This window comes from Pholis gunnellus (assembly GCF_910591455.1).
Source record: "Pholis gunnellus genome assembly, chromosome: 12".
Lineage (NCBI taxonomy): Eukaryota > Metazoa > Chordata > Actinopteri > Perciformes > Pholidae > Pholis > Pholis gunnellus.
This window is the reverse complement of record NC_136539.1, coordinates 6,002,066-6,029,795: the sequence shown is the minus strand read 5'-3', so window position 1 is coordinate 6,029,795 and position 27,730 is coordinate 6,002,066. Positions and strand designations below refer to the sequence as shown.

The 27,730-nt window shown below is 43.3% G+C and overlaps 3 protein-coding genes across 5 annotated transcripts; 1 reads left to right on the top strand and 2 right to left on the bottom strand.

Moving 5' to 3' along the window:
* Positions 1-224: 224 nt before the first annotated feature.
* Positions 225-6,791, top strand: map3k19 (mitogen-activated protein kinase kinase kinase 19; the record flags this gene model as incomplete). The annotated part of the gene is made up of 10 exons (XM_079170219.1): positions 225-229; positions 415-569; positions 1,603-1,637; positions 1,770-2,400; positions 2,650-3,929; positions 4,559-4,663; positions 4,772-5,010; positions 5,112-5,364; positions 6,146-6,354; positions 6,571-6,791. 10 exons carry the CDS (start codon positions 225-227, stop codon positions 6,686-6,688), a joined length of 3,030 nt encoding a protein of 1,009 aa, XP_079026345.1. The 3' UTR covers positions 6,689-6,791.
* A 32-nt stretch (positions 6,792-6,823) lies between these two features.
* ccnt2a (cyclin T2a) lies at positions 6,824-16,139 on the bottom strand. 3 transcript variants are annotated; one of them, XM_079170383.1, is made up of 10 exons: positions 15,977-16,139; positions 15,207-15,288; positions 14,966-15,094; positions 14,562-14,622; positions 13,935-13,997; positions 13,364-13,409; positions 11,051-11,214; positions 10,775-10,845; positions 9,263-10,487; positions 6,824-9,108 (listed from the first exon to the last, which is right to left on the bottom strand). In XM_079170383.1, exons 1-10 carry the CDS (start codon positions 16,132-16,134, stop codon positions 9,035-9,037), a joined length of 2,073 nt encoding a protein of 690 aa, XP_079026509.1. In that variant the 5' UTR covers positions 16,135-16,139; the 3' UTR covers positions 6,824-9,034. The 3 variants fall into 3 exon arrangements, 2 of the variants coding, with proteins under 2 accessions (XP_079026509.1, XP_079026508.1); XM_079170382.1 differs by lacking the exon at positions 6,824-9,108 and having other exon boundaries at positions 9,119-10,487; XR_013767301.1 differs by lacking the exons at positions 6,824-9,108; positions 9,263-10,487; positions 10,775-10,845 and having other exon boundaries at positions 11,084-11,214; positions 12,968-13,409.
* Positions 16,140-20,753: 4,614 nt separating this feature from the next.
* Positions 20,754-26,413, bottom strand: acmsd (aminocarboxymuconate semialdehyde decarboxylase). The gene is made up of 10 exons (XM_079169740.1): positions 26,264-26,413; positions 25,033-25,077; positions 24,190-24,286; positions 24,058-24,107; positions 23,076-23,312; positions 22,821-22,914; positions 21,823-21,918; positions 21,537-21,709; positions 21,158-21,256; positions 20,754-20,903 (listed from the first exon to the last, which is right to left on the bottom strand). The coding sequence occupies exons 1-10, from the start codon at positions 26,318-26,320 to the stop codon at positions 20,841-20,843; spliced, it is 1,011 nt and encodes a 336-aa protein (XP_079025866.1). The 5' UTR covers positions 26,321-26,413; the 3' UTR covers positions 20,754-20,840.
* Positions 26,414-27,730: the final 1,317 nt, after the last annotated feature.

Here is a 27,730-nt window from a genome sequence, read left to right as displayed (position 1 = left end):
TTCCTGTCTGTGTTCTCTCCTCTTCGCCTCAGCAGAGGAGGTTTGTCTCTGCCGAGCCTGGGAGACAGCAGCAGACGCTGGAGCCATCTGGATCCTGCTCCCTCACCTGGTTTGCTGAGCACCAGGACCTCCTGCCTGCCGGTTCCCCCTCAACACAGGTATATGCTGTAGCTGGACTCATTTAGGCATTTGCCATTGCTTAAGAAACACAAATCAATAGCAGAATGTGGTAATGTGCTTGTCAACATCGCATATTAACAGAGATACTGACAGTTGGAAATTAAATATTGAATGAAATAGACTGAAAATGCTGCCCTTCCGTATTCTGATAAATGTACCTTTTGGTACAAAACAAATCTGTGGCACTCGCACAAAAGTCGACAAAAAGGTCTGATTTTGAGTTGTCTCTTACAGGCAGAGGACGAGAAGTGTGGTTGCTGCATCTCCATCCTCCCCCGCCCTGCTGTCTGTGGCTGAGTCCAGCCAGCTCAGCCAATCAGCCCCCAGCCTCATGGAACCCCTACTGTGCTCAAACACTGTGATGCAGGCCAGAGCACACATTCAGACCCGTACGTAAATGTAGTTATTAAAGCTTTGACTTATATTATAATACTTTTTTACAAATTACAAAGCAGTATTATTTGTAGATCAGAGGAGGACTTACATAACATTTGTTATGAATATTCAAAAGAAAACAGTGTTGCATATAATGCACAGTGGAAATCTCTGATAGTGATCACGTCTGTCCGAGTCAAATTGATCACTACACTTTCATTCTAGGAACACCCAGTTTTCACTGCTGCATCTAGTTGGCTCCTTTTTGGCAGTTTGTCTTAAGCTTCGGTAGCTCAGGTAGCCAGCCGGAAGCAGATTGGTTACCATGATCCAAAGTATCATGGGAGTGCAGTAAAATAAAAAAAAAAAGAATTACCCATCCATCCATCCATTTTCCTCCGCTTATCCGGGGTCGGGTCGCGGTGGCAGCAGGCCAAGCAGACTTCCCTCTCGCCCGCAACATTTTCCAGCTCATTTTCTATACTGGGGGATCCAGAGGCGTTCCCAGGCCAGCTGGGAGATATAATCCCTCCAGCGTGTTCTGGGTCTTCCCCGGGGTCTCCTCCCAGTTGGACGAGCCTGGAAAACCTCCAGTGGGAGGCGTCCAGGAGGCATCCTAATCAGATGCCCGAACCACCTCAGCTGACTCCTTTCGACGCGAAGGAGTAGCGGCTCGACTCCAAGTTCCCTCCTGATGTCCGAGCTCCTTACCCTATCTCTAAGGCTGAGCCCGGCCACCCTACGGAGGAAACTCATTTCAACTGCTTGTACCCGCGACCTTGTCCTTTCGGTCACAACCCAGAGTTCGTGACCATAGGTGAGGGTAGGAACGTAGACCGACCAGTAAATTGAGAGCTTCGCCTTTCCGGCTCAGCTCTCTTTTCACCAAAATAGAATTACCATTCTTTTTAATTGTCTTGCTTTTCAGGTATAAATAGCACTATAGTGGTAAAAAAGTGACTTAATGTATTCAAAATAAAAGGTTTTTTGTTTGCTGATGATATCTGTGTGCATGTTGTTTTTAATGTAAAATATCTCTGTCTGCAGGACTGGTCTTCCAAGACACTGTAAATGAACAAAAGGTGAATTTAAACCGTCCTTGTATCACCGTCACTTTTTTTCTTGTCATACTGACATTCATTCAATTTGTCTACCCCACAAGTCCTAACGATTGAATAACTGTCATTGTCTGTATTCTGTGCCGATTCGTGCAGGGACCCTTGCTGGCTCTGCATCCCAGAACGCCCAAACTGTTGGCACCACTAGATAGCCGGCCCAGGGACAGTGCGGCTCTACCAGCGCTGAAGCAACGTGTTCCCCTGAAGCCCATCAGCAGAAGCCCCCTTTGCTCGAGGACCCGGCTGAGGAGAGATAGGCTGTCCTGGGGCAGCCCACGCACTGGCCTTCTGTCCACTAAGGGGGGTAGTGAAGAGAGCGGGTCAAGCAGCCAGAGTTCCTTCGATCTGGAGGATGAGGATGAGGAAGATGAGAGGGATGTGTGTGGGAGAGCTTCAGGGGAAAGACATTTGAAGTTAATTGGAAAGAGACTGGCGCGGCGTTCGAACGACACAAGCCCCACTGAGGCTGATTTGGTTGGGGAGAAACGGCAGCATTTAAAAGTTTTGTCAAAGATCAGTCACATTCCACCCATCCATAGGTCGGCACATGACCTGGATGAAGAGCCCATCGATCGTATAAACTCTCACTGTGAAGGCCAAGCCACCAATGACTCCTTTATTAAATATCAATATGCACAACAAGGAGACACTGTGAACGATGAATTATCTATCACATCAAAGTCTAAGGAGGAAAGTAACCATGTGGGCTGCACCCCAGAGCCTGACAGTAAGATTAGCCATGTGATAACATTCCATATGAATAATGACCAAGGTGATGCTAGTGCATACGCTGAAGGGACTTACAGAAACGACCTGCAGCATATAAAACAGACAAGAATAACAATTAGGGATTCCTGTTGTGAAGAAACCCAGGTAGATGATCCAATCCCTTGTAGGGAGGATGTAAAGATACCTACTGGCACTACCGAGGAGACAATTCAATTATTTACTCCAGCAGGAACCCTTTCACGGTCAGACATGGATCCCAAGGGAGATGAGAGGATGTTGAAGGCCTTAAAACCTGTTCTGAACAAGGACAGAAGAACCAGCATAAACTGTGAAATAAGAGCCGACATTCAAACAACCCAGCAGTCCTTCAACGTTCTTGCACACAAAGACCGAAGCGTCCTCAATCGGTCCAAAAGCAATCTGAAGCACTCCACACAAGTTAAGGACAAAACGAGGAATAGCCAGGAGCTAATAATTAGTGGAGAGACTGCCACAAAAGTAAAGTCAAAGCTCAAATCTGTTAAAGGTGCTCATTGTCACACTGGCACCCCCTCACCACGAAAGAAGCTTAGTGATCAGGGCAAAAGTGCAAATCCTGACAAGGTGAACAGAGCTCAACAGCATGCACCAACGAGAGAGCTGAAGAGCATCCGGCAGTTAAAGAGACCCGGTCCAGCGGGGACACCGAGGTCGAAATCTACCGTGGACTTTATCACCTACAAAGACATGTTTCAGCAGATACAAAGCGGGGATGATGGACCGGCCATCTACGAGATGTTTGCCGGTCCTATCTATGATAACCTGCGAGTTTCCAGCTCCTGCGAGAAAGTGAAGGGCAGACAAGTGCAGTCTGCTCCGCCAAGGAAGACACAACAGTGCCACAAAGCCCAACACAGACCATTGAAACAAGTGCAGAGGATAAGTCCGGGGGAGAGTGTCGTGGTTTCCACTAAAAGCAAACCAAAACTTGTGTCCTCTAGGGTAAAACCTCACATTGCAGCTGTTCCAAGGAAAGGCACACACAAATTAAAGAGGGATAGACACACAAAGGCTGAGGTAGTTCCTTCCAAGGATGTTGGAATTTGTCAAAGCAGTGCTCAAGAAACTGTGTTATCGACCATAAAGGAGACTCTTTCTAGATATGGGTCTGAAACAATCAAATCAAATAACAGAACATTGACCACGCCAGCGGCTTCATCTAATGCCGATGATCATAGACACCCACACATGAATATGCAAGAAATAAGAGAACCAAACCGACCGGTTCCTGAGCGTGTGTCATCTCAAAGCACCCAACAGCCAAAGATCAACACCTGGACGTCTTCCAGCAACAGCCTCACCATCATGTCACCAGTTTACCAGAAGTTCCTGGATGAGGCGGGGGACGGGCCGCTTACAGATGACCTGCTACAATGTCTGGCCGAGGAGTTGATCTCATTGGATGAGAGGGATGTATCCATAAGCCCTGAAAACCTGGAGTCCAACAGAGAAGACGATTATGCATCAGGAAGAAAGACATTTCCTGAGGTAAACTTTCTTGGTCAAAAGTATTTATTTAAAAAAAAAATAAACATAGAATTCATGACAAGATGTGGCCATGATCGGGAGTGATTTGGAACTGCACATAGACACTATCTCTATTTATTCAATCACGTTCTTGCATTACTCCAGGGCGGTATTGTCATTGTTCTTTTGACTGAAGAGAGTAGTCTGACTTTCTCAGGAAGGCAAGGGAGTTTTTTTTTTAGTCCTAAACTTATATTTTTCTTTAACCTTCCTTTGCAATATAGTTAATGGTTACATAAGCAGACTTTCCATTGCACCATGGTTCATAAAGGTGCACTTCTCCACATGCACAGGGCAACAGTCCTGTCTCTGTATCAGGGTTTTATCAATGTTTACATTGCTGGCATATATTAGAAGTTCCATTAAGATGATACGGTTTACCTTGAGGTCTGCACAATTAAGCATGTTGAACCAATTTTACTTTTGACATGCCAATCCAAGAGGTGTGTGAAAAGAAAACATTTATTATCCTGGAGAGGGCCTTGCTTTAGGTTTGGTCCCTCAACTCAACATCATTTTTCGTAAAATCCCTCACTAAAGAATAATGACATTGTGAGAGACATTTGTGAATTCTGTGTATTTTGTTGCAGGATAAGTCAACAGACGGTGGTGGTCTTCTTGGCTCTAGGTTGGTTGTAGATGACGCCATCACATGGACAAAGGGTGAAGTACTCGGCAGGGGAGCATATGGGACAGTAAGTATGGAAATTCAGAATGACAAATTAAGGTTCAAAGCATTATTGGCACCGCAGCAGACATTGATACTGAGCTAACCCTGGCGATCACTGCTGCCTTCTTACCAGGTGTACTGCGGCCTGACTAGCCAGGGCCAGCTGATCGCTGTGAAACAGGTTAGCCTTGATTCCTCCGACTCCGACACTGCGAAGAAGGAGTACGGCCATCTGCAGGGGGAAGTGGAGCTGCTAAAAACCCTCAGACATGCCAACATTGTGGGCTTTCTGGGTACCTCACTGTATCAGCATGTGGTTTCCATCTTCATGGAATACATCCCAGGAGGATCCATCGCCAGCATCCTTCACAGGTTAAGAACTTACCCAGAAGAGTCTGTTGAGACATTGAGCTTTGGAATATCAGAGGGTTTAACAATAACTAGTCTGTACTAATGACTTCAACTGCCCTCAGGTTTGGTCCCCTGCCAGAGCGTGTCCTGGCTCTATACACCCATCAGATCCTTGAAGGGGTGGCCTACCTTCACCTGAACAGGGTGATTCATCGGGACTTGAAGGGAAACAACGTCATGCTGATGCCCACTGGCGTCATCAAGCTTATAGACTTTGGCTGCGCGCGCCGTCTCAGCTGCCTGAACCACACCGCCAGCAACAGCGGAGATCTGCTTAAGTCCGTCCACGGCACACCTTACTGGATGGCACCGGAGGTAGATGCATTGAGATGGTCTTCTCATCTGTGAAGATGGCTCCTTTTCAATTATTGGAGTTGTAATAATTTCTTCATCAGCTAAACGAAAAATGTTATGGCAAGTTCACACGACACAACTTTAGCCTCCGATTTTCCTCTGGCTGACTCCCTGACAAGAGCCCCAGATCAGAGGCAAACTAGAGCTTGAGCACTGTGTGAACTGCTCAAAGACACTAACCGAGAGGCTCGGCGGTGCATTGCAGACACATTCAAGATATCTAGCATGCTAAATAACTGGAACTGTCAGGGAGTCTGTTTGGCATCTGCAGCCAACGAGAGTGCAAGAAAAGTCGCCTGTAAGATTAGGATTTTTACTCCGATTGTCAGATTTGCAACACAGACCACCGTTGTTGTGTCTACAGGGAACAGCTAGAAATAGTAAAGAATTGTGAAAATGTTGTAAACACGCATGCTGACTACATCCATAAGCATGGCTACAAGCCGAGTTCCGCGGATTGCTTGAACAAAAATATCCTCTTTCATGGTATTGCATTATTTACTGTCTCTACTCGTGTGATCTCGTGACAAAAAATTATTTGGAGACAAAAAGTGAATCCTACAGGTGGAAGATCTTGTAGCATGTGACACTGTCGCTGGTCAGTCATGTTGCGTAAGACTCCCAATTACAAGAAAGCAAGTGTAGCGTGAACAGTGCAGCAATCTGACATCTTTGCAAGTCTGTTCGTGTGAACTTGGCTTAAATCTTACCTGACTCTTTGATCATCTCATCCACTCGTCAGGTTATCAATGAGACAGGATATGGCAGGAAGTCAGACATATGGAGTGTGGGTTGCACAGTGTTTGAGATGGCCACAGGGAAACCACCGCTGGCACACATGGACAAGATGGCTGCCTTGTTCTACATCGGGGCTCAACGAGGGTTGATGCCCGCTTTGCCAAATGGGTTTTCGGATCATGCCAATGATTTTGTGAAAATCAGCTTGACAAGGTGAGAGCTGTCGTTCTATTTGGTCTGTGCAAACTGGCAAATCCCTTTCATGCTCACTCTGAACTATCCCTAATGTAATTCTAGTGAAAACTTGCTTAAGTCTGTAACTAATTGAGTTACAGACTTAATTCAGTGAATACTTTTTCTATTAATAGTCCTGTTTGGGAATAAATTCTCTTATAACTTAAAACTTTTTTTTTCTTCTCTCAACTCCAGTGACCAGAGACTTCGGCCGTCTGCAGACCAGCTGCTGAAGCATTCATTTATCCCCCAGCGTGAGACTGGAGCGCACTCAAAGAACTGCTGTGCTCACCCAGAAGGACTGTGTGGTTAACAAGTTACACTTAAGACACAATGTTTTTGAGTTCCATTCAATTTAGACTTCATTTATTTTATTCAGATTGATGACTCAGAAAATAGAAGTATTCTTTTGGGATGCTTTGAGGGCCTACCACCTATCCCCAATGATGCACTAGCAGTATGGTTGAGAGTACAAAGTATATAAAAAAGAAGTCGTAATTGCATTTTTAAGGTGACATTTAAGAAACTATATGAGAATCACTTTTATACATTTAACTTTTATAGAACCTATACAATGTGAACTGACTTTTAACCGAATTTTGTAACACACTTATATTTTCTACAGAAATCTTATAAATGTGCCAATCTTATAATTACCTTAATTATAACTAGGTCTCTCTGCTTTGTGATATATGTAGATTGTTAAAAACGTGTCTAATCCATATTGCAGCATATTGAAAATGTACATGTACAGGAATAGTACATGTACAGTATGTCAAATATTCAAGTCAACAAGTCTCTTTCCTCCTAAACTCTAGAAACATGTATAATGCAGAATAAAATAGCAACAACCAAGGTTCATACTGTGTCAGCGTAGTGGCGACTTTGAAGTTTATTTGTAATATTAAAATGGAAAGGGAAAAAAAAAAAAGCATGTAAAGAGTGGGTTAGACTTATTTGTACGCATCTGCTTTTGCTCCTTGTGCCCAACCGTTGATCTGTAATGGGTCCAAACGGCCTCAGGCTCAAGTATTTTGAATAACCCGGTCAAGAACAGAGGCGGCGGTCAGGTCTACATCTGGGAACAATATGGAGTTTAATGTATGAACCGTTGTGATGAGACGTGTCCGGACAGGTACATGGCTGTAAATGTTGAGGACATCAGTGACAAAACCTTTAAGGGACGTCCACACTTCAGATACTTGAGGTTTATAAAGGATATTCAGCAGGTCATGTTGCATATTGAAAGTTGGTCACTAATCTGATGACTGTTGCTGGGATAGAACTGAGCCAACAAGGGTATTTTCTTTTTCCTATATAGGACTATGTTAAAGGCTGATTAACAATACTTACATGAATCCCCTGCTGACATCTAAGGGCTACAGCTTCATGTCATAAAATTATGTCTGATGCACTTCAAAGTAAAAAGGGTTATGTAAACTTTAATAGCACACTACTACTGTCTCTGTCAGGTTTTTTTTTTCTTTTGAGGCACAACCTTTGGCATCTAGCTTAAGGTCTACTTATAGGTCCCAAAAAATATTTTTTTGGTACAAATTGCATGGCTCTGATGTGAAGAGTAGGTGTTAGATGTGCCTGTGTTACTGAGGGCATCAAGTGATCTTCCCTGTGATGGAAAAGCACAGTAGAGTACAGCACTCCTTGTAGGAAGGTTGGTAGAAGCACACACACACACACACACACACACGCACGCACACACACCAGTGGAATGCTGCAATCATTCACCCGATGATGCCCAATCCGTTGATCAACAAAATAAAAGTCTTTTATAGGTATTATAGTTATCTTGTTATACTTACAAGCAGCTCCAAACCTGAGTAGTCATGGTATAGCTTTTCTTCTTTTTCTTTAAACATACAAAAACGTATGTACATTTATCTCCACTTTCTGTAAACAGCAAGTACGCATTCTCCTTTTAAATCCCTTTGATGATTGAAACATGCAAATCATACGTACAGTACTGAAGTATAAAAAGAAATCACAACAAGAAAGAAATTGAGGAGATGAAACTTTACACCTAAAAAAAATAATAATTGCATCCATCAACAGTACTAAATGGAATGCCAGCAAACATAACTTGAACTCATCTCCAGCTGGCCACTGGCTTCCTCCATACAACCGCAGAAATGTGATTCAATTAAATTACTTGTTTAAAAAAAGAATTGACGAAAATGAAAAAAAAAACAAAAAGGTGCACCTTCCATGCCTCTTATAGTACTTGTAATACTTTTTTTCCCCCCATGTGGAGATCTGAAATGCAGGGAAGACTTTCCCCCAGCGGTGAAAACACACACACCTTTGCACATTCCTAGACTCATTTGAGGAGGAAGGAGAACCAAGCAGCGATTCAACACTAACAGAAAGACAGGACTGAGCATCACAGCCCAGAGATCTGACAGTCAGGAAGCATAATTCTGTTTTCATCTTTCTTGTCTCTCAGAAATTGAGAAGTCCAACAATACTTATCTTTTTTTTTTTTTTTTTGAAGACAAGTTATTTTTCTGCCTTTCAGTAAAGGGTTTATCATGACAACGAGTTGTTTCCTTAGGGCACTTAACAGGGAGGTGAGCATAGTCTGAGCTGTGTGGGTAGTTTGTTGCCATTTCCATGGGCTGGCCATGGCTGCAGAGCGGTGGACTCAGTGTCTCTGCTCTCCCACTTCATGTGGCGATTCGCTAGGAGGAGGGTACTGCTGAGAGGTCCGCAGCCCACCTGGGTATGACAGGAGGGGAGGAGGAGAAACAAGAATAAGAAGGAGAAGGAGGAGGGAGGGAGGGAGGTTAGCCACAGAGCTGCAAGCCAGACGAGACACACTGCAGTACAGGACAGGAGCCAGGAGGAGAAAAGGGGAGAGAAAAAGATGTACCTGGAGCACCAGTGCCACCCTTGGAGATTTTGCTCACTTTGGAGCATGACGTGGAGAATGAGGCGGAAGGGTGGTGGTTGTGGCCGGCCTCGGGGTACACCCTCTTGCGCGATGACGACAACGAGGCGGATCCGGGCGGAGGGAGCGCAGTCCCGTCCATGCCGATCAGTCCTGGGGGGCCCCGTAGCGGGCCTGCCCCACCGTTCCCGCTGTGCGTGTGTGGATGCGGGTGACTGTGCTTGTGGTGGCGATGGAGGCTTTGATCTGCTCCACGGTGTTTCTCCTTGCTCACCAGAGGGCTGGAATGTTTACTCTTGATGTTGTTGGCCACGCCCTCGTCTGATGAGCTGTGGCGCTCGGACGACGAGACTTTTATCTTCATCTTAAGTTCATCTTTGATTGGCTGTCCACTTCTATCCAGCTGGGAGCTGCCGCCAGACCCGGGGACGGCCAGGCGGAGTTTAAGCGAGCCTTTGTCCCGCTTGTCACCGTGGTGACGTCTATCTTGCCCTGAAGTCGAGGAGGGGACTTTGATTTTCATTGGGGAGGCGGTGGTGCCACCATGGGATGCTTGGTGGGGCTGTGAATGCTTTCTATGGTCTACTTGGCTCGCAGAAGAGGATGCATAGGTAGAAGAGGAGGAAGATAACACATCCCCCCTCACATCGAAATCCATTATTCCCCCGTGCTGCTCCTGACCGCGTTTCTGCCCAGAGACCGCCAGCTCCGCAGCATGTTTCTCTCTGTATTTGTCCAGGGAGAGCTTCTGAGCTGGAGACGGTTGCGGTGGGGGAGGCTGAGCTGGCGGAGGGTAGGCAGACTGAGGCTGATGCTTTCCCGCTCCGCTCCCACCAGCTCCCTTTGGTTCCTGTTTGACAGGGATGAAGTCTAGCGTTTTCTCAGTCCTGTATGCCGACGGATGCTGAAGCAAAGAGGGCTCTTGGAGAGGGATGCTGAGGGGTTCCTGTTTTATACAGGTGGGAGGGTAACCTGCTTGGCTCTGGTTGACCAGGGGCCACTCGCTGTGGCTAGCCGGGTTGTACGTCCCGGCCAAGGTGTCCAGGGACTGGCCGGGCATGGCGGTGAAAGCGCCGCTTGCTTTGGAGAAACTGGAGTTGACGGAGAGCGGTGCATCGCAATGATCATGGAGCATGGAAGGCCCGGGAAACGAGTTGTCGGTCAACTGAGAGCTGTCGCCCTTGGGCTTCTTGGCAGCTTGTGTGGCCTAGGGGATAGAAAGAGATTTGTAACGCTGGCAAGAGTTTGATTCAGTTGGCAGTGTGCCCTCTGAAGGGGGTTTAACACAGACAACCAATCAATGTAGTGGGTAGATTTCTGTTCTGTAAATATTTGTGTTGCAACACTGCCACCAACATTGTTATATGGTGGTTTGCCAAACTGGGGTGTAATTCATAGGTCATATACTTGAGACTATTCAACTATAGTTGAAATCCAATGGGCATGCCCGACACGTCTTTCCCATGTATGAAACAGAGCAGCAGTGCATCTTACCCTCCAGTTGCGTATCCTCTTTAACCGGCTGGGTGTCTTCTCCAGAATCTGCAGAAACTCGTGGGTCAACTCTAAAAGTACAAGGCGTGCGCGTTATCATCAAAACACCTCAAACTCTGCTGCGACACCGACAACGGCCTCCATTATCTTAATACTCGCTCCTCAACATATTTTAATTCTATGACCCCTTTCCCCAAGTTATCACCTTCCTAAATATATAGCAAGATGTGAGAAATCGCCGCCATGTCATTTAAAAACACATCAACTCAATCTCACCGTCCAGCAGCTCGAGGGTGACGGAGTTGTCCACGTACTCCCACCAGTGTTTCCCGTCAGTGGAAACTGGGATCTCCCAGTTGGACCATTTGCACGCCAGGTGGATGCACACGCAGGAGATCACTGTGGGCTTGTACTGGAGGCAGAAGGTGGTGAGGTGTAGACTGCATAGCCGGTGAAGGTATGCATGTGTGATGAGTGTGTGTGTGTGTGTGTGTGTGTGTGTGTGAGACAGTGAATATTTCACATATGTGAGGGTACAGGAATGTGAGTGGGTGGATTCAGGCCAGGCGGTGTCCCGATGGGTCCCACATATGTAGAAAAAAGAAAAGAAAACACAAGAGGGAGCGGACCGTTTTAATCTTCTGTAGGCATTGGTTGCAAAAGATGATCCATTATTTAATGGTGTTTATAGATTTCACTGTCTGACATTGTAACAGTTTGTCATTAAACCAGGTCACAATAGACATGATGTCCATTTACTTTACGATTCATGTAAGGACACAATTCACAGTGGGATTTAAAAAGACAAGCATTGAATAGTGTCATGTGAAAACTATTTTTGTTTCCGAGGAACCTGTCTGGTTTAAATGTCGAAACAAAAGGTGAGGGGGCCATGTGTGGTAGCTAAGTGTAGTCCCATTGTGAAACACTGAACACTGGGGCAACACATGTGACAGACGAGGGGCTGCTCCTACAACCCTCTCTGCGTGGGACTCTGGGTCTGTTTTGAAGGGAATAAACCTAGTGGGCCCTGCAGCTCAATGGATACAACATGGCACCGGTGCGGACGGTTTTAGGGGTACACTGGAGTGGTCTCAACACTAAGAGCCTTACTAAATATAAATATCAAAGCCAATCTGACCTATGATGGACTAAAAAACGTGCAACATTGTCCTGCAAAAAAGGAAATTGGGTGGAGTAATGCAAGCTTAGATCATAATTACACAGGAAAACATATTCATATCGTATCAAAAGTAACAATGTTAGATAAATGGGATTTTCAGATGCAAACTGCGTCTGCACCACTGAACTTTGGTTCTTTGCTAGCTTCCCTATGGTGAACCAAGTATGAATCAGCTAATATAAAACACACATCATGGTTGTTGTTTTTAGATTGAAAGTAGGTTCTTCACAATCACAGATCACAGACTTATGCCGTGAACATTTGTATTAAATCTTACTGGATGAAAGTAAACATCCTCAAGAAAAACCTAATCCGTGATTTAGCTAGATTCAACGTCACTAACAACAGCATGAAGCTGTGTGAAACAAAAAAAAAAGAACTAGCCATAATTTTGCCTTGCATCACTGCATTTTAAAAAGACATTAGGAAAGAGCTGGATGGTAACCGTGTAACAAGTACAACGTCTGGAGTCTGGTCTGTCGGATTACAGCGGCCGTAAACAAAGCTATCAGTCACCGCCGACATTTACAATAATTTCATGAACGGTCATGTCTGCACTCTGGGTAAGTGCCAGCTCAGAGCAATACTTAAAACGCCACTCACATTCTGCATCCAGACATTGTCAACTTATTGGAAGTAAAGTGAATTCCATTCCCTCACTGGTAACTATAACCAAACCCGTTAAGGACCCAGTTTTCCGACTACAAGACACGTCAAGAAGAATATTTTGCCCTCGCTTTAGAATAAATCATAATCCCCTAATGCATTTTGATCAGTATGAGACGTACTCAAACAGCTATACTCATTATTACATATTCTGTAGGTCCTTAATGGGTCGCGATTATGTTTTTCTTGTCACAGGTTTAACATAAGCTTCTTATACTAAAGAATGTTGTAGAAAAGCTAGAAAACATGTGCATTTAAAAACAGGAAAATATTGCAGAAGATAATGCAATTTGAACAAATGGATATGAAAAAGAACATTTAAAAAATGTATTTGTGGTACTTACCGGAAGGACCTCTACGAGAAATGTTTACATCTGTGAAATCTTTAGCTGCTATTCAGGCTACCAAAGTGTCTTTCTTTTAGAATTATGCACTTTTTCGCAACCGAACAAACATGTGGGTTTCAAGCGCACCACTACACTTCACACCTTGCATTCAACCCATCTGTGCCAACACGTGGTCCCTTGTACAATACACCGCACTGCGACTGGGGCCGGTAACGCTACGAGCCACCCTGTCCCGCTCCCTTTGAACGGGGGAGGGGAGCCGAGGGGCAGGAGGCAAGCATCCCAACAACCACCAGCGCAAGTAGGGCCCGTTGGACACTGAAAGGGTAACCTGCATTACAGGAAGCTATGGTGTGCAGTCAAAGTGCAACAAAGGAGGGGCAGGATAACAACCTGTTGGTAGCCATGAAATAGGAAGTCTGTGCCAGATCCTTGCTTGCTGTGAGAGAAGAGACAGAAAAAAAGAACAGGAGGGAAGGGGGAGAAGGATTAGCATCTTTGCAAGCCCAAAGCATATCTTCATCATTAGGTCAGGAAGTGAATGTTGCACTGATTAAGCCAAGGCCAAGACAAAAGAAAAACAACACTCGGCACAGACTCTTGCTACATTTTTGACACTTGCAGCAAGCTGGATGATTTTTATGCATTAAGCCAGAACCTCTGATTTAGCCGTGTCAACCATAAGCATTATTTAAGGGGGTCCGTTTATCATATTTAAAATGGCAAATCCCCCAAAAGAATAAATACAATTCAGTCTTGGACTTGGCTGAATAAGCATCAGCAAATGTGTATGTGCTGTTTCATAGAATGAACTCATAAAGGCCATCAAAAGAGCAAGGTGTGTGTGCGTGTGTGTGGTTATGTAACCATTAAGTCAGCACGGTTTTCACCCCCCTCCCCACCCATGTTTGAGGTGGGACAAATCAGAGCAGAGGGCACAAAGAGCAAAGAAGGAAGCCTCTACCTCGCACTAGCTGGGAACATTTCACCACATCAGTGTGTGGGTGATCAATAGTAATTTCAAAGCCTGGAACAAAATACATGACAGGTGAGTTCAACACAGAGACACAGTTGGGAGGTGACATGTCATTTTATGATTAAACGAAAAACACACCAAGTGATGCATTTTAGGGCCGTAAAGTCAGATTCCACTAGGTATCGATTTGGTAAACATTAATAGTGGAACCATTTGGTATATTCATATATGCATGTTACAAATTAATCACTTTCTCTTTGGATGAAAGTAGTGAACTTAATAAACAAGCGAGCGCAAATCAACAAAATGTGGCTCGGCAGTGAAATGGAGACTACATGTGTGAGAGAGAAAGATTCCACAGTCAAATCAATACCATGTTTCGTGACCAGTGTCTGTAATGACAGAATGACATGTCACCTTTACATGATTTCCTGAAAATATGCAAGTGACAAGATACCCATACAGCAGCTGATAACACATTTCACTTAACAGGCTGTGACGAATACAGTCAACAGTGATCAATAGCACTACTCCCGCACTGATGAAAATAAGCCAAAGATAATGATAAAACGCTATATCTCTCTCAAGTCATCCACTCCAGTCACCACTACTTACCCAGGGTCTGCAGCACTATGGATTCAAGTATCACCAGCTCTTGAGCTTGCTGGAGGTATGCCTGAAGTTTGATAGACAGTCATTACAACACAATTGTAATGAGTCTATTAATCTCTCCCCCTAACAACTGATTTCAAATGGCCAAAAACTCCAAAACAGAGAGGCTCATTTTACTATTTACTATTGTTTGAAAGCCTTGGGAGGTGTAGGCGTGTGGTACACCCCGACAGCAGGCCATGGCAGTTAAAATAAAGCCCTTTGTAGGGGGCAAAGGAATTTGGCACAGCCAGTTAAACATAGGGAAAACCATGACCACTGAGAGAACTGGAAGGTCAGATGTAGAAAGGGGGGGGGGGGGGGGGAGTACTCTCAACCATACAATATGTAGATCTTCCTGAACTTACATTACTCTTCGTGTCGAGAGGTGGTTCTTGGGGATTGAGGCAAGCGTGTGCCACTTTGATCACATGTTCGAGTTTCCGAGGTTGCTCTTCCACTTTCGCGGCCAAGAATAAAGTGGTTGGAGATATTATCTGCACAAAATGCACGAAGACATTTCTCATAGTCACGCATCTGCGATTTCTGGAACATTTTACCCAACATGTGATTGTAGGTAACAGTGAAATTATGCAACAGAATACTTACATTCCTATGGAATTTGGTGAAAGAGTGGTGCATATAAAATCTATGCATGTAAACAATGGCTGTATTTATTGTTAATTGAGAGCTGGAGTTTGGGTCAAGGGAAATGTTTGAGTGAGTGCAACTTAAGCTGCCAAGAACAGAGTCAACAAACTAACTATATGCCATTCTATCACACGTTATTGAGCGTATTAGCACGAAACAAATGTTTAAAAGAAGCAACGGCCCGAGTAAAATGAAAGAAAAAGTTTCAAGTTGAGCAAAGGACACTTTGTACAGCAGGCTAGTTAACGCTAACGTGATTTGCGCTAGCTTTATGATGGCGCTGACTAAATAATAAGAACGTGTCGCTTAACTTTAAACCTCAGCTTACGTATGCGAAGTTAACACCTCGTTTTCTGGTTATTAAGCTCGACCAGACTGAGGGGTAAAGACGTTTAGCGGGCAAGGGGCTAGCAACAGCTGCAAACTCGCCTAATGGCCTTTTGAACGCCGACCCACGGCTGGCTAGCTAGCGTGCTATATTAGCTCATAGCTATCGTTAAACATAAACAGTATACAGCGAGATTCCAGGTTAAGAGCTCCACAGTAAAACGGTATTTTCAGAAACACAAAGGCAAAACATAATAAGTCGAAGATTCACGACACTTGCAGCTTAAACTAAGCACTCAGTTTAACATTAGCTCGTGGTATCGGGCCCGCTGCGACGGTCTGCCTTAGCGCCATGTCTACTTCCAGCCTGGTCGAGGGAGAAGTTTGTTTACAAAGGATACACGTTGAGTCTCTGGCCCATATCTTGGATCAGATTCGCCGCTTGTTGTCGGTAGGAGAGTTCCCTGTCTGGTTCTACTCCACAACGGCGGGACGGCGTGGTTTCGAGCTGCTCCCGGGTGAAAAACCATTTCGACGAGGATCCCCGGCACGCCGCCATTGCACTCCAACATTCAGCATCGAGAAAACGGATGTGACGTCCGTGTCGCACAGGAAAACACGACTTCTTCGGCAGTGAGAGCAGCGTGTGGTGGTGATTGGTTGGTTATGTTCCCTCGGTATCTAATCGGTATCCATCCCACAGGCATCCTTACAGTATTACATATTCTGATGCTGTTTTGTAACAAGAGATGGCCTTTTCTTTCACCAATATTGATTTTTGTATTCACATTGTAAACAGCTTTATAATGGTATAGCTGGTAAAAGATGGTAAAACCAGATGTATAATGGTAATAAAGCAGACTGTAATGGACGGCAACATGGTGGTGAAACATATAGTCACTGAACTCAGGAGGAGGAGGACTATTGATAAGAGCCGGTCCCTCCCGTGGCATTTGTTGGACTTTTGACCCAAGCACACAGCACCTTTCTGTCTTTGTGTTTGTGAATCACACATGTATCTGTGGAACTGTAGATCTGATGTAAATTAAATAAAGTTTTCTAAAAAAAAAAGTAAAAAGGGGGGGGTGGGGGTGGGAAGTTCACCTGGGCTTTTCCTCCTGAACTCAGACAAACCTGAGCGAACAGCTGATCAGCCTCGAGGCCAGCCTTTGTTTGGTGACTGATTGGCTCTCTTTCTTTCCTTTTTAAAAATATGTTTAAAAGCATGATGTTAAGTGTGAAATTGTAGAAACATTATGTATTCTTTTTAGGTCATAGCATTAAATCAAAGGTGTGTGAGATAATGGTTACAAATGTGTTATCTGCTGGAGGGGACGGTGGTCTAGAAAGGTAGATAATTACCTTTATATTGCATGTTCTATCAAATGTTTGTGTAAAGGTTCCTTTTTGTATAATGTAATGTTTCTTTTTAGTTTTAAACAGAGACACAAGAGGAGCCAACCACTGTTTTTCCTATACTTATTATTTTGGTTTTTGGGATCAACAGATCAATTGACTGGGCCATTTTCTTTATTTTCTTGTGGGGCTTTGTGCTGTGTCAAAGGGGATGGTAGAGTTGGCTTCTTGCATACATATCTTATGTTGTTTGAGTTACCTTAGTGTGCTGTGCGTAGGTACATTTGATTTGATTTTGGATTGTGTGCAGTGGTTTAGTCATAATTTTCCACATTTTCTGTGACAAATTCCTCTATTTAAACCTAACTCTACACTGACCTCCCTGATGGTGCAGTTTAGCCCCACGTATGTTTCTTTTCCTGTTCGGTTGTTTTGATTTATGCATTGATTGAATAGACAAGTCTTCTAAGCCATGCATTGTCAATAAAATCTATATTTTCTGTATGTCAGTCTCTAGTTCCAGTTTATTCTGGGTCTTGCGCATTGCGTATTACCTGGTCACATGTATATCTAAGCGGATTGGTGGACGTTATTTGGCGATTTACTTGTTGGCGATGTCATCCTCAGAGCTTTAACCTCGCTGAAAGGGCTAAACTGTGAGGAGGTAATGTAGAACGGACGCGTCAACGCTGTCGACCCCTGCAGACGGACCAGCGCCTGCAGTTTAGGTAAGAAACTTTAATACACACAGTTGTTTGAGGGAAATGTTTTTCACAGCAACTTAAAGACACATTTGAGAGCGAATTATAACCTGTTTAACTTTCTAACACTAGTAGTTTTAATGATATTGTAACCAGAATAATAATTTAATCTGGATCTTAATTATTATGTTTTGGAACTATGTTACTGTCCCTTTAAGTGAGGTCGCCAGGTGGTCACATAGCCGTTTTGTCTTCTGTACACAGAAAAGTGCTAGGAGAGTCAATCTGATCCTTAATATACGATCTTTGTTTCTCCATACACAGAGATCGATAGAAGTGATAATCCGTCTTTTAATAGAGGATTTTTGATTTTTTCCGTCGCCTGTGCTTGAGTATGGTAAAAGTTGTGAGGAGGGAAAAGATAAGTTAGATTCTGATAGAATAAAGTTAACAACTTTAAATTGAATGTTGTACGACGAATCATCGAAGAGCTGCAGTTTCGCCTGGAGATTCTTAGAACTTTGAACATTTGATATCCTGGCTGTTTTTTTTGGTATAACTTCTTCGTTGGAACCAGAGGTGTCGTCCATCCACCATCCTGCCTGCCACCACTCACCCCATCTCCATTCAGCTTACCGGCTACCTTCACCTGAGAGAATCTTCATCTGAATCGGACATCACAGTTCACTTGGAGTCCATTTCGCTGGACATTGTTTGTGCACAGGGGGGCGGTAGGACATTTGAGAACTCAACTCTTTCTTTTATAATTTATTCCTGAGATCTCAGAGTTTTTGTTTTGATTACATGCTTGGACACTTTTTGATGTTTGGAAATGTGAAATTGTTGTAGTATTGATTATTATATTGTGTCAAAAAAATATTTTTTCCATTATCTTATTTTCTCATTGCACAGCTACTGTCTTCCTCAGTTGCTCTGCTTCCACTGCAGCTTGTTTTAAGTAGAGCTTTCATCCAATCAGATTTCACCTCTGTGTCTCTAGTAAGAAGAGAGGCCCGAGGCCTGCAGACTCACCAGTGAATCCATGTGCAGGTTAAGTGAATGGGGACGATATTGTTGATTGTCATAGTCTTCAACCAATCAGATCTTTAGTTTGAATTTCTTTGACGTGCCAGAGCGGCCTGCTGGCCTACAGCTACGTCAGCATTACTGCAGCTCAGAATCCAGGTGCAGCTCTGCCGCAAGGTGCATAGTGTGCTGTGATTGGTCAGTGGGCGTGCACGCGACTAAACTGAAACTTGTGCTTGCTAGCAGAACTGAGGTTGTGGCAGTCAGAGTTCAAGTGGAAAGATATGGAAGAAATTATGGCATTTTTAGTTTTTTTTACCTAGCTTTGTTTTTTTAACATCAAATGGCGGAAGGAGGAGGAGAAACTGATTTAGTGGCGGAGTTACTGGGAACGCCTTTCTCAAGAAGGACATTTCCGGACAAACTGGACAGTAAGAAATGGCCGGCCAACCCCACAGCTAGCAGCCCTGACCCAGCCAGGAAAAGGATTTGTATGCAGCGTCGGAGAAGCGTTGTTATGGCTGGGAATGTGTTTCATTTTAACTGAGTGTCGGTACTTTTGGAGAGACTCGAGTGGATCTACAACTCAACGTACGCCTGAGACAATCAGATAAATTGGGCCAAATCTCTGTATTGCAGCACATCTGATCTAAAGTCAGAAGAGGAAATTCCTATGAAGCCAAAGCCGATGTGAGTAAATGCGTATACATTTTTCATTATTTTCTGCATGAACTTTTTTACCTTTACTTTAAAAATAGCATTCAGTGTTATGGTATGACACAAGTATTATTTTTCTAACCCACTTTATAGTCATTTCTTCGGGGACTCTGATGATGACAGTGAGAAGGAAAGTTCTCCAAAAAAGACAGTCAGAGGTCCAACCACTAGCAGCACAGTTGCCCCTTACTCCAGCTGTTGCCCCTCCTCCACCTCTTCCACTCTCTCCATCACCTCCACGATTGGAAAATAGAAGACCAGCAGGAGAGCATACACCTTCTGCAAGCCAGGTGTACAGACCTACTTGGCCGGGAGAAGGTGTAGATCAGACACCATTGGCTGCTCTGGTGAGCAATAGCTCAAACGGCTATGAGAGTCAAATTGAACCTTTTTTTTTTATCCTTTCACTTTTTTAAAATGTTAACAATTGTTAATTGTATACCACATATATTGCATGCAACACTCACACTGCCACATTTAATCCAAGCTAATATGAATATTAGGTTTGTATTACTGGAATTGTAGTATTGAGTATTTTAAAGGGATTCCATTTATTGTTCCTATTCTTGGCTTGTAGTTTAAGCTAGAACGTAAGAAGAGATATTTTGTGATTCTTTGCATTCTTTTCTTCGGGTCATCTTTCATTGCTGCGTACAGTTAAAAAGAAAAGAAGAAAACTTGCTGTTTCCATATTTTTCGTGAAATCTGTCTTAATCAGTTGTCCAAAGAAGTTTGTAACCTTTATTCTAATGTTCTTTTTTTAATAGCTGCTCAAGTTCATATTATGAGCTTACTGGAGAACATGAAACACCAGCAAGACCAATTCATTGCCAGAGAAAACTATCTCACCAACAAGCTACACACAACTGGCCAATAAATCGAAGTGACTGACCCAGTACAGTACCCAGTGTCCGTTTAACTCAATGGAGGAAGTGGAGCATTTTCAGGACCGCCTTAAAGATCCCTCCAAACTATAGTTTCCTTTGAACTAGAGCTCATTTTAGTGCAGTTTCTTTGAGCAATTAAAGTATATTCATTTTCAAAAAGTGAGGGATCACTTTAACAAGAGAGGACTTTTCAGGAATATAAGTATGAAAGGCATCTGGAGCAACCTCGCATGCATGTTCTTTGTAATACTGGTATTGACTGCAAATGTGTCCCTGAAAACACTGAATGATAAGAGCTTTCTTTCTTATCCTTTTATGGCCTTTATGATGCTATTTGATTGCCATTCTTGGCACTGACAGCGCCGCGAGCCGAATGCTATATAGTCACATTTTAGTGGAGAGAATGCACACATCTCTACTGATATCTCCAAAACTAAGCAATTCACACCAAAACCATCTAGATTGACGAATAGCACCACGGGTAAGAGGACATGTGTTTTAATCATCCAAATATGAACATTTGTATAAAGCATTTACACTGAATCACTGGGTGTGGCATTGTATCTCAGATTTCCATGTCACTCAAATTGCTCTCGGTTCAGGCCCAGGAATTCCACTGCATTTCCAGCAAGCAAATTATCCTGCAAAACAAAAGAGTACACGCCATGTTGACTACTCGATTGGACTTGCAGTTAGTTTTTAAAACTTATTAATTCATGCAATTACATTTTGGAAGCAGAATCAAAGATATTTAAAATGGTTGAAACATTCTGCCAAAGACTAATAGTGCTGTGCCCTTTGCACTACTGCTAAGTATGCTCTACCTGGCTACGTGTTATACAGCAGTACTGAGGCAGCAGCACTGTCAAAATGAAGGAGAGGAAAATGTTGTTACCTTCAGCGTGTCATCAAATTCATCCATCGACTCGATCAGGGATCCAGGCTGCAGCTCTCCCAGCGGGAATGGATAGTCTGTTCCCAGCATCACTTTATCCTGAAAGAGGAATACGTGCACGTTAACTTGGAAAACTACGCTATAGCGCCAAACATGTAGTGAACATCCACAGTATCTACCCACACACTCGCCAAGCTCTAAACTGGCAACACTCTTCTCAGTGTGTGTGTGTGTTGAGTGAATGCTGAATTTCCCCGGGCGCCTGTCATGGGCAGCCCACTGCTCCCTGATACAGGGATGGGTCAAATGTAGAGACAAATTTCCCCCTTAAAAGGGATAAATATAGTATAATAGAAAAATAAAAAGAATACAAGCTCACTTTTCCAATAACATCAATGAGCAGCTTCAGGGCGATGGGATCGTGAACTAGGGAGTCAGTGTAGAAAGAACCAAGGTATTTCCTCGGACTGATCTTGTTGTCCACTGCACACAGGTCGGGGCGGACTTTGTGGCCGTGTTCAATTCTGCCAACGGTGAATGGAAAAGAGCCACCTAACCAAATGAACATGAGCAATAAGGGTCAAACAGTATCTGTAATTGAGCATTAAGTAATACAAAAATGAAGTTGACACTTGTATTTCTCTGCTGTGACATCTGATCTTTACCTCCGTGTGCAAAACAAACTTTCAATTTCGGAAATCTCTCCAAGACTCCTCCGAATATCATCGAGCAAATGGCCATGGTTGTCTCTGTCGGCATGCCTTTGGGATGGAAAAGACAACAAAACATAACCTCTCCTTTCTAAAGTACATTCATGAAGTGTCTTGTTATTATAAGACAGTTTAAGTGGCAGAAGCAACATTTAAAAGTAAAGCATTAATGGTTACCAATGGCTTTAATCACAATTGAGACATGTTTTCGTCATGTTGGCTCTATGGGGCAAATACATGCTGTTTTCATGGTTCCCAAGGGCCTCACGCTGTTTTCATGGTTCCCAGGGGCCTCACGTCGGCTTCACTTCGGCGAGTATAAAGTAAGCTGATGGAGCACTTGTTTAATAATACAATGCATCAAAATCATTGTTGCCGCTATTCATTGACATATCCCACTGATTATGCTCAAGACTGAAGTTGGTTAAAAAACGTAGCTCTGTGAAAGTGGAAAATAATGTAAAAATATGTTTTTATAGCAGAGAAGGCCTTTTTCTTTTTGAAATCAGACACTGCACAAAAAACAAATGTGTATACAAATCTTCTCTCAAACCCACAGTGGCATTTTGTAAACAAAATGGCATTTGAAGGGTTAAAAAGTATGAATATTTGGCAGTCATCAGGACTGAAATAGCTTAAAAGATTTAAATAAGTTGAAGTGGAAAATAAAAACAATACATTTTATGTAAGGACATCAAATCATTTTTTAAAGGCACATGGAAAAATACGATATTTGGATTTGATGACCATCTAACATTTTAAGAAATACTGTAACTGCACTTTTGCCATTGTTCTGTTTTTATATGCACAGATAACTAAACATGGTTCCATTTCAGCCCCAAAGAAGTTACCTTAACAAGAAAAGTGTATTTTATTTTCTATTGACTTGAGGGAGGGGCGTGTTATAATCTCTCTCTCTATAATATCTCCTGTTCCTTCTCCATCTCCCTCACCTACCAGCCAGGGCAGCCAATACTTAGCCATCCTCCCATCTGTCTGCATGTCCCACGGGTGGACAAATATGGAGCAGCCCAGCTCCTCCGCTGCCTGCATAGAAGACACACCGCAAGATCAGCAATTCTACGTGAACGAGCGCTTCACCCTCTGAATACAAAGTGTGAAATCAGTCAAACCAGTGAACAATTTGAAACTACCAGAAACATTATGTCATCACATGAACATGTATACTGCAATATTCAAAGTCTCACAGCATAGAAAGGAAAGAGTTCAGCAGCGTTGAGGTCCCAGTTGTTGATCCGTGAGCCAATCTGCACCCCAGGGAAGCCCAGCTCCTTCACACAGCGCCTCATCTCCAGCACGGCCAAGTCGGGGGCTTGCATGGGCAGAGTGCCCAGGCCCACGAACCTCTTGGGGTGACTGCGCACTGTCCGGGCCAGATCGTCATTTAAAAGGACACAGAGATCCAGTGTGTCATGAGGTTTGGCCTGTAATCCAAAAATAAGATGAGAATAGGTAAATATATCTGAAAGGTAACCACTTCTATGATGCCCATTTCTATAATGCATTATAAACATACTTATAATGCGTGTAATTGCATCTTTTTTTGCAAGGGTCATAGTGTATTATTATTGTCATAGATTTAATGCACTATAGTATTATAGGTCACTTAAAGTGGTCACTGTAGTTTACTTGACTTAAAGCAAACAATGGCCATTTATAATGACTTATAATCACATTATAATGCATTCGAACAGTGATTTAATATCTATTACAACAATGGGAATTATAATACACTGTGGTCCTTGCAAAACAATGTCAGTGAGCAATGATGAAGTAATATGATATTTTACGTTATTAGGCCTAATGAAATGCTTTATGATTATTGTTATAAAGCATTATCAATATTTATGTGTGCTTATAATTTACTCAGTGCTATAAGCACATTATAATGCATTACAAGTATGGGCGTCATAGAAAGTTTTACTAAATACAATTTGAATAATTAATTCTTCATCCTAGTGTTTGTGCTACTCTGGCTGAAGAAGGATAAAGACAGTGAAGCAGCCTTGCAGACAATAAGCCGCTGTGGTGTTTTAATGTAATTTTTCTCATGTTTCAGCAAGAGTGAACAGATGCAACTCCCAGTAATTTGGGGGCGCAGTAAACCACACAGCAATAAAACATAATAGCTGCACTGTTTTTGATCCACGTTGCTTAATGTGCGCTTACCCAGTAACTGAACATCACAGGAACAGTGGAAAGGGCCTGAACTGTGACTCCTGAAGGGGTTAGAAACAGAAAGGCGTCAATGAGATGAAACACTGTGGCACTTGTTGGTGCCTCGCATGTCTGTGCATGTACCATGTTGATCCATGTCCCGTATGCGTGCGTCTGCATCCCAACAGTTCTCTTGAATCACTCTGAACAGCTTCCCATCCTTCATCATGTCTGCTTCGCCCTGAAACACAACATGATCAGCAGTCACACCCCCCCCATGTTGATTTGACTGTGATTGAAAATGTTCCTACACAGAGTCCAGACACCATGGCAGCATACATTGCTCTTGTTTAACCATTTTATTTCCGGCTTTCAAGCTGACTTTTTGGGGAATTTCATAACACTTCAAAACCACACGATGGCAGCAAACAGCTGATTCATGGAAAACGTATGAGATGTGAACTGTCATTTACACCTGACATTCAAAATGTCTTTATAAAGGTGTATTCAAATGCAGACACAAAACAACACCTGGACAGTCGCCTTGAGTGCACCTACACCTGTGTTACAATGTGACCTGGAATCCTCACATATCTTGTTCTAACATTGGCATTAGGACTCTAACAGATGCTCATCACCAGACACGGTTTACGGTTGAGTGCATCAATGTGTCACAGTCAACCGTCCGTCCTTATGTGCGGTTCGCTGGTGCCAAAAGCTCAACCAATGTCGGCCGTTGCATTGGCAGCTGCCCTGCGTCGTTCTGCTGCGCTGCGGTGGTATTCGAAGGGAATCTTTCCGCTGATGCAGTGGCACCGTGCTGAGTCCTGCAGCTGCTCACATGTAGAGGACTTTAAAAGGTCCACAGGGTGGGGGTGCAGCCGGGGGAAGGTAACCCGCTGTGCCTTGAGCATTGTGTGCAGTACAATTGCATCAGAGCTTGTGTACCCTCTGTGCATGCATACAGGAACATAAAGAGCAACTCACCTTGCAGTGATGGAGAAGCTGGACAAACCCATCATATCCATACCTCTGAAACACATGCAAAAGAGTGATTATACTTAATAATTGTTTTTATAACACATACTGGAAAACAAATTGTTTATTATCTTACATCTCTAGTATTTCATTTAGATGCAAAATCTGTATAAAAGTAAACATAGTTTGGTATCCAACGCGCGTCCTGCTGTGGGAAAGCCTCAATTGTGTTATCCCATCTGCTAAGGGTTCAATCTTCATCCTTCAGGACTATCCACTCCAACGCCCTGGATAACTCCAACTGAATGCCATCTGAGGCTGTTGAGTCCTTTGCATACAGATGAAGTCGCCAATGATCTCCGTGAGCAATGCAGCCAGTAAATTCATATCCCCACACATCCGCAGCACAGTGTGCTTTGTTCATGCCACAGAGAAGCTGCAGCTATTTAAAACTTCTCATCAAAGTGAACCGAGGACAAGCTTCAGAAGTGTGCTGCTGAAAATGATGCATCACTTCTGTTTCAGAGGGTCAGAGACCCCAGCTGTATAACACTGTTACATTCAAAGGACTGTCACATGCTCTAGATTGTATGCAGCAGTACCTCTCCCAAATCCTACAACAATTCTATTACACAATAAATGTTTATCAAACATCATGCAGAAGTGGTGAAATACAGTATTATTTCAGTGTAAGACACAAAGTTTTGATTTGACCCCCCCCCCCCGACCCCGCAAAAAACCCCGCTGGCCTTGCATGTGTTCAAAGCCAAAACATCTCAAGAAACAGAGAAGCTACTTCATAGCTCATTATACGGTAACATGAACAAGACGGGCATGACTTGTCATGCTACATTTCCTGGGAAAAAAGAAAGACCATCTCTGTCCGGCACTGAACATGTGAAATCATTAGCCAAGGCCAGGCCTCCATAGTGACAAACACATACGAGCAGGAACAGATAACAGAAAGGACAGGGCAGAGCAAGGCCAAATCCACCTATTGATTAAGGTTTAACCAAAGTGAACACAGATTTATGGAGTGAGCTGTTAAACTCCCTGCTGACACTCCAATGGGAAAAGCATGCACACTTTATTTTACTGGCTTTTAATTGCATTGAACTGAAGGAGAAGCTCTGCGTGCTGCAGACCCAACCATCCACACATTGTGTGGATTTACTCCGGAGGCTCCAGGCTGTAAGAAAAACCTCAGATCCTCAATGAGCTCGCGTCTCTCGGTGCCTACCTGCTTCAAATCGGGCCACTCCTTTGGTAAAATATGATTATGGATGTCAACCTTCATCCTTATGATTACCCTCTGGAAAAACGCGGATGTCTGCTGCCAAGGATTACTTGCTGTGAGCGCAAGTCTAGTAAATTCACTCTCCACCCTCCGCCCTCAGCCATAACCCAATGACCGACAGGTGACTGCATGGCTGCTGCTGGGACACCCTGGTCATTCATTACCTAGTCTGTAAGACAAGCAGAGAGTAATCATTAGTCTGTGGAGGCTATTAAACCTTGTACAATATAGTTGATACCCTAAACCATTAAGTCATAGGCCTATTACAGCCTCAAATATTATTCACTCCCTACCGCAGTTCAACCATGAACACACACACACACACACACACACACACACACACACACACACACACACACACACACACACACACACACACCAGTTTGAAGCAGCATTGCTGTGCAGCTGACTGCCTGTGTTATGCTGAGTCAGAGTTTTGTGGTTATAGTTCCATAATGCATGTTCGGATGAAGTAAAAGGACGCAGTTGCATTATTATTACCTCTGGCGTTTGCTCGCGGTAACTATAAGCTGCTGCACAGTTAAAAATCACTGACCCACAGAATGTAGAGTGAACTGAAATGTGCATTTTCTAAAGACAATGTGTGTGTGACAGCTGCAAGCTGTAAGGTGCTTCTGCAAGCTGCTTGTAAACGCCAATGTTTTACATCTTTTAGTGCCACCTACAGGTGAAATTGTATCAAATGCTTCAGACTTTGCAGAATTTTGTTGCCATGGAATATTACATTCAAGAGATATGGCAGTTAATAATTACTGTTACTATTATTGAGTTGAATTTTTGTGAACAGAATTGAAGGAAATAGACGGAACCTAATACCCCTCAAAGCAAAAAAGAGAAAAGAACTTCCCATCAGTCATCACAAATGTGTCTATTTTTTCATTTACTTTTTTTACTTGCTTAATAAAAAATAGCCTTTCAGTGTAGCCATAAAAAAAAAAAATTCTGGATGAAAGTAAAAGGTAAATTACGGAAGTTGCAATCTCAAAATCAAATATCAATATAATTTCACTTAATCAGAGTTGTGACCAAGCCCCCCTAAAATGTTCTTCAGCCCCCCCGCAAATAATTTGGCATTAAGTTATTTATAACTCTAACATGCGTTCTGGTTTATTTTTCTCCCCCTTCAAATTACAATCAAATAGCCTATCATCATACTTAACGATATATAAACCCCGGGCACTAGGATCTTGGGGAGGCTGCTGCGCTGGCTTTCTCACTCTGCCAAGTAACGTCTCTCGTTAACGACAGCCAGGATTATAGCCAAGGAGTTTAGCTGAAAGTAAATGATGCACATCCAATTCATTGACCAGATGGATATAAGAAGATTCTTTAGGAGAGGTGGCAGCTCCGCCCAGTCAGATGAGAGAGACTAATAAAACAAGTAAACAA

Bases quoted from the DNA above. Each gene is read 5' to 3' on its own strand.
- ccnt2a (XM_079170382.1), bottom strand. From the start codon at position 16,134: ATGGCGGCGTGCCGGGGATCCTCGTCGAAATGGTTTTTCACCCGGGAG. The intron at 15,095-15,206 runs GTAAGTATTCTG...CATTTTGTGCAG, and splicing joins TCACCAAATTCCATAGGAAT to ATAATATCTCCAACCACTTT. The intron at 10,846-11,050 runs GTGAGATTGAGT...TTGTACTTTTAG, and splicing joins CACCCTCGAGCTGCTGGACG to AGTTGACCCACGAGTTTCTG.
- acmsd (XM_079169740.1), bottom strand. From the start codon at position 26,320: ATGAAGGTTGACATCCATAATCATATTTTACCAAAGGAGTGGCCCGAT. The intron at 24,108-24,189 runs GTACATGCACAG...TAACCCCTTCAG, and splicing joins ACGGGACATGGATCAACATG to GAGTCACAGTTCAGGCCCTT. The intron at 21,710-21,822 runs GTAAAGATCAGA...TCATTTGGTTAG, and splicing joins AGTTTGTTTTGCACACGGAG to GTGGCTCTTTTCCATTCACC.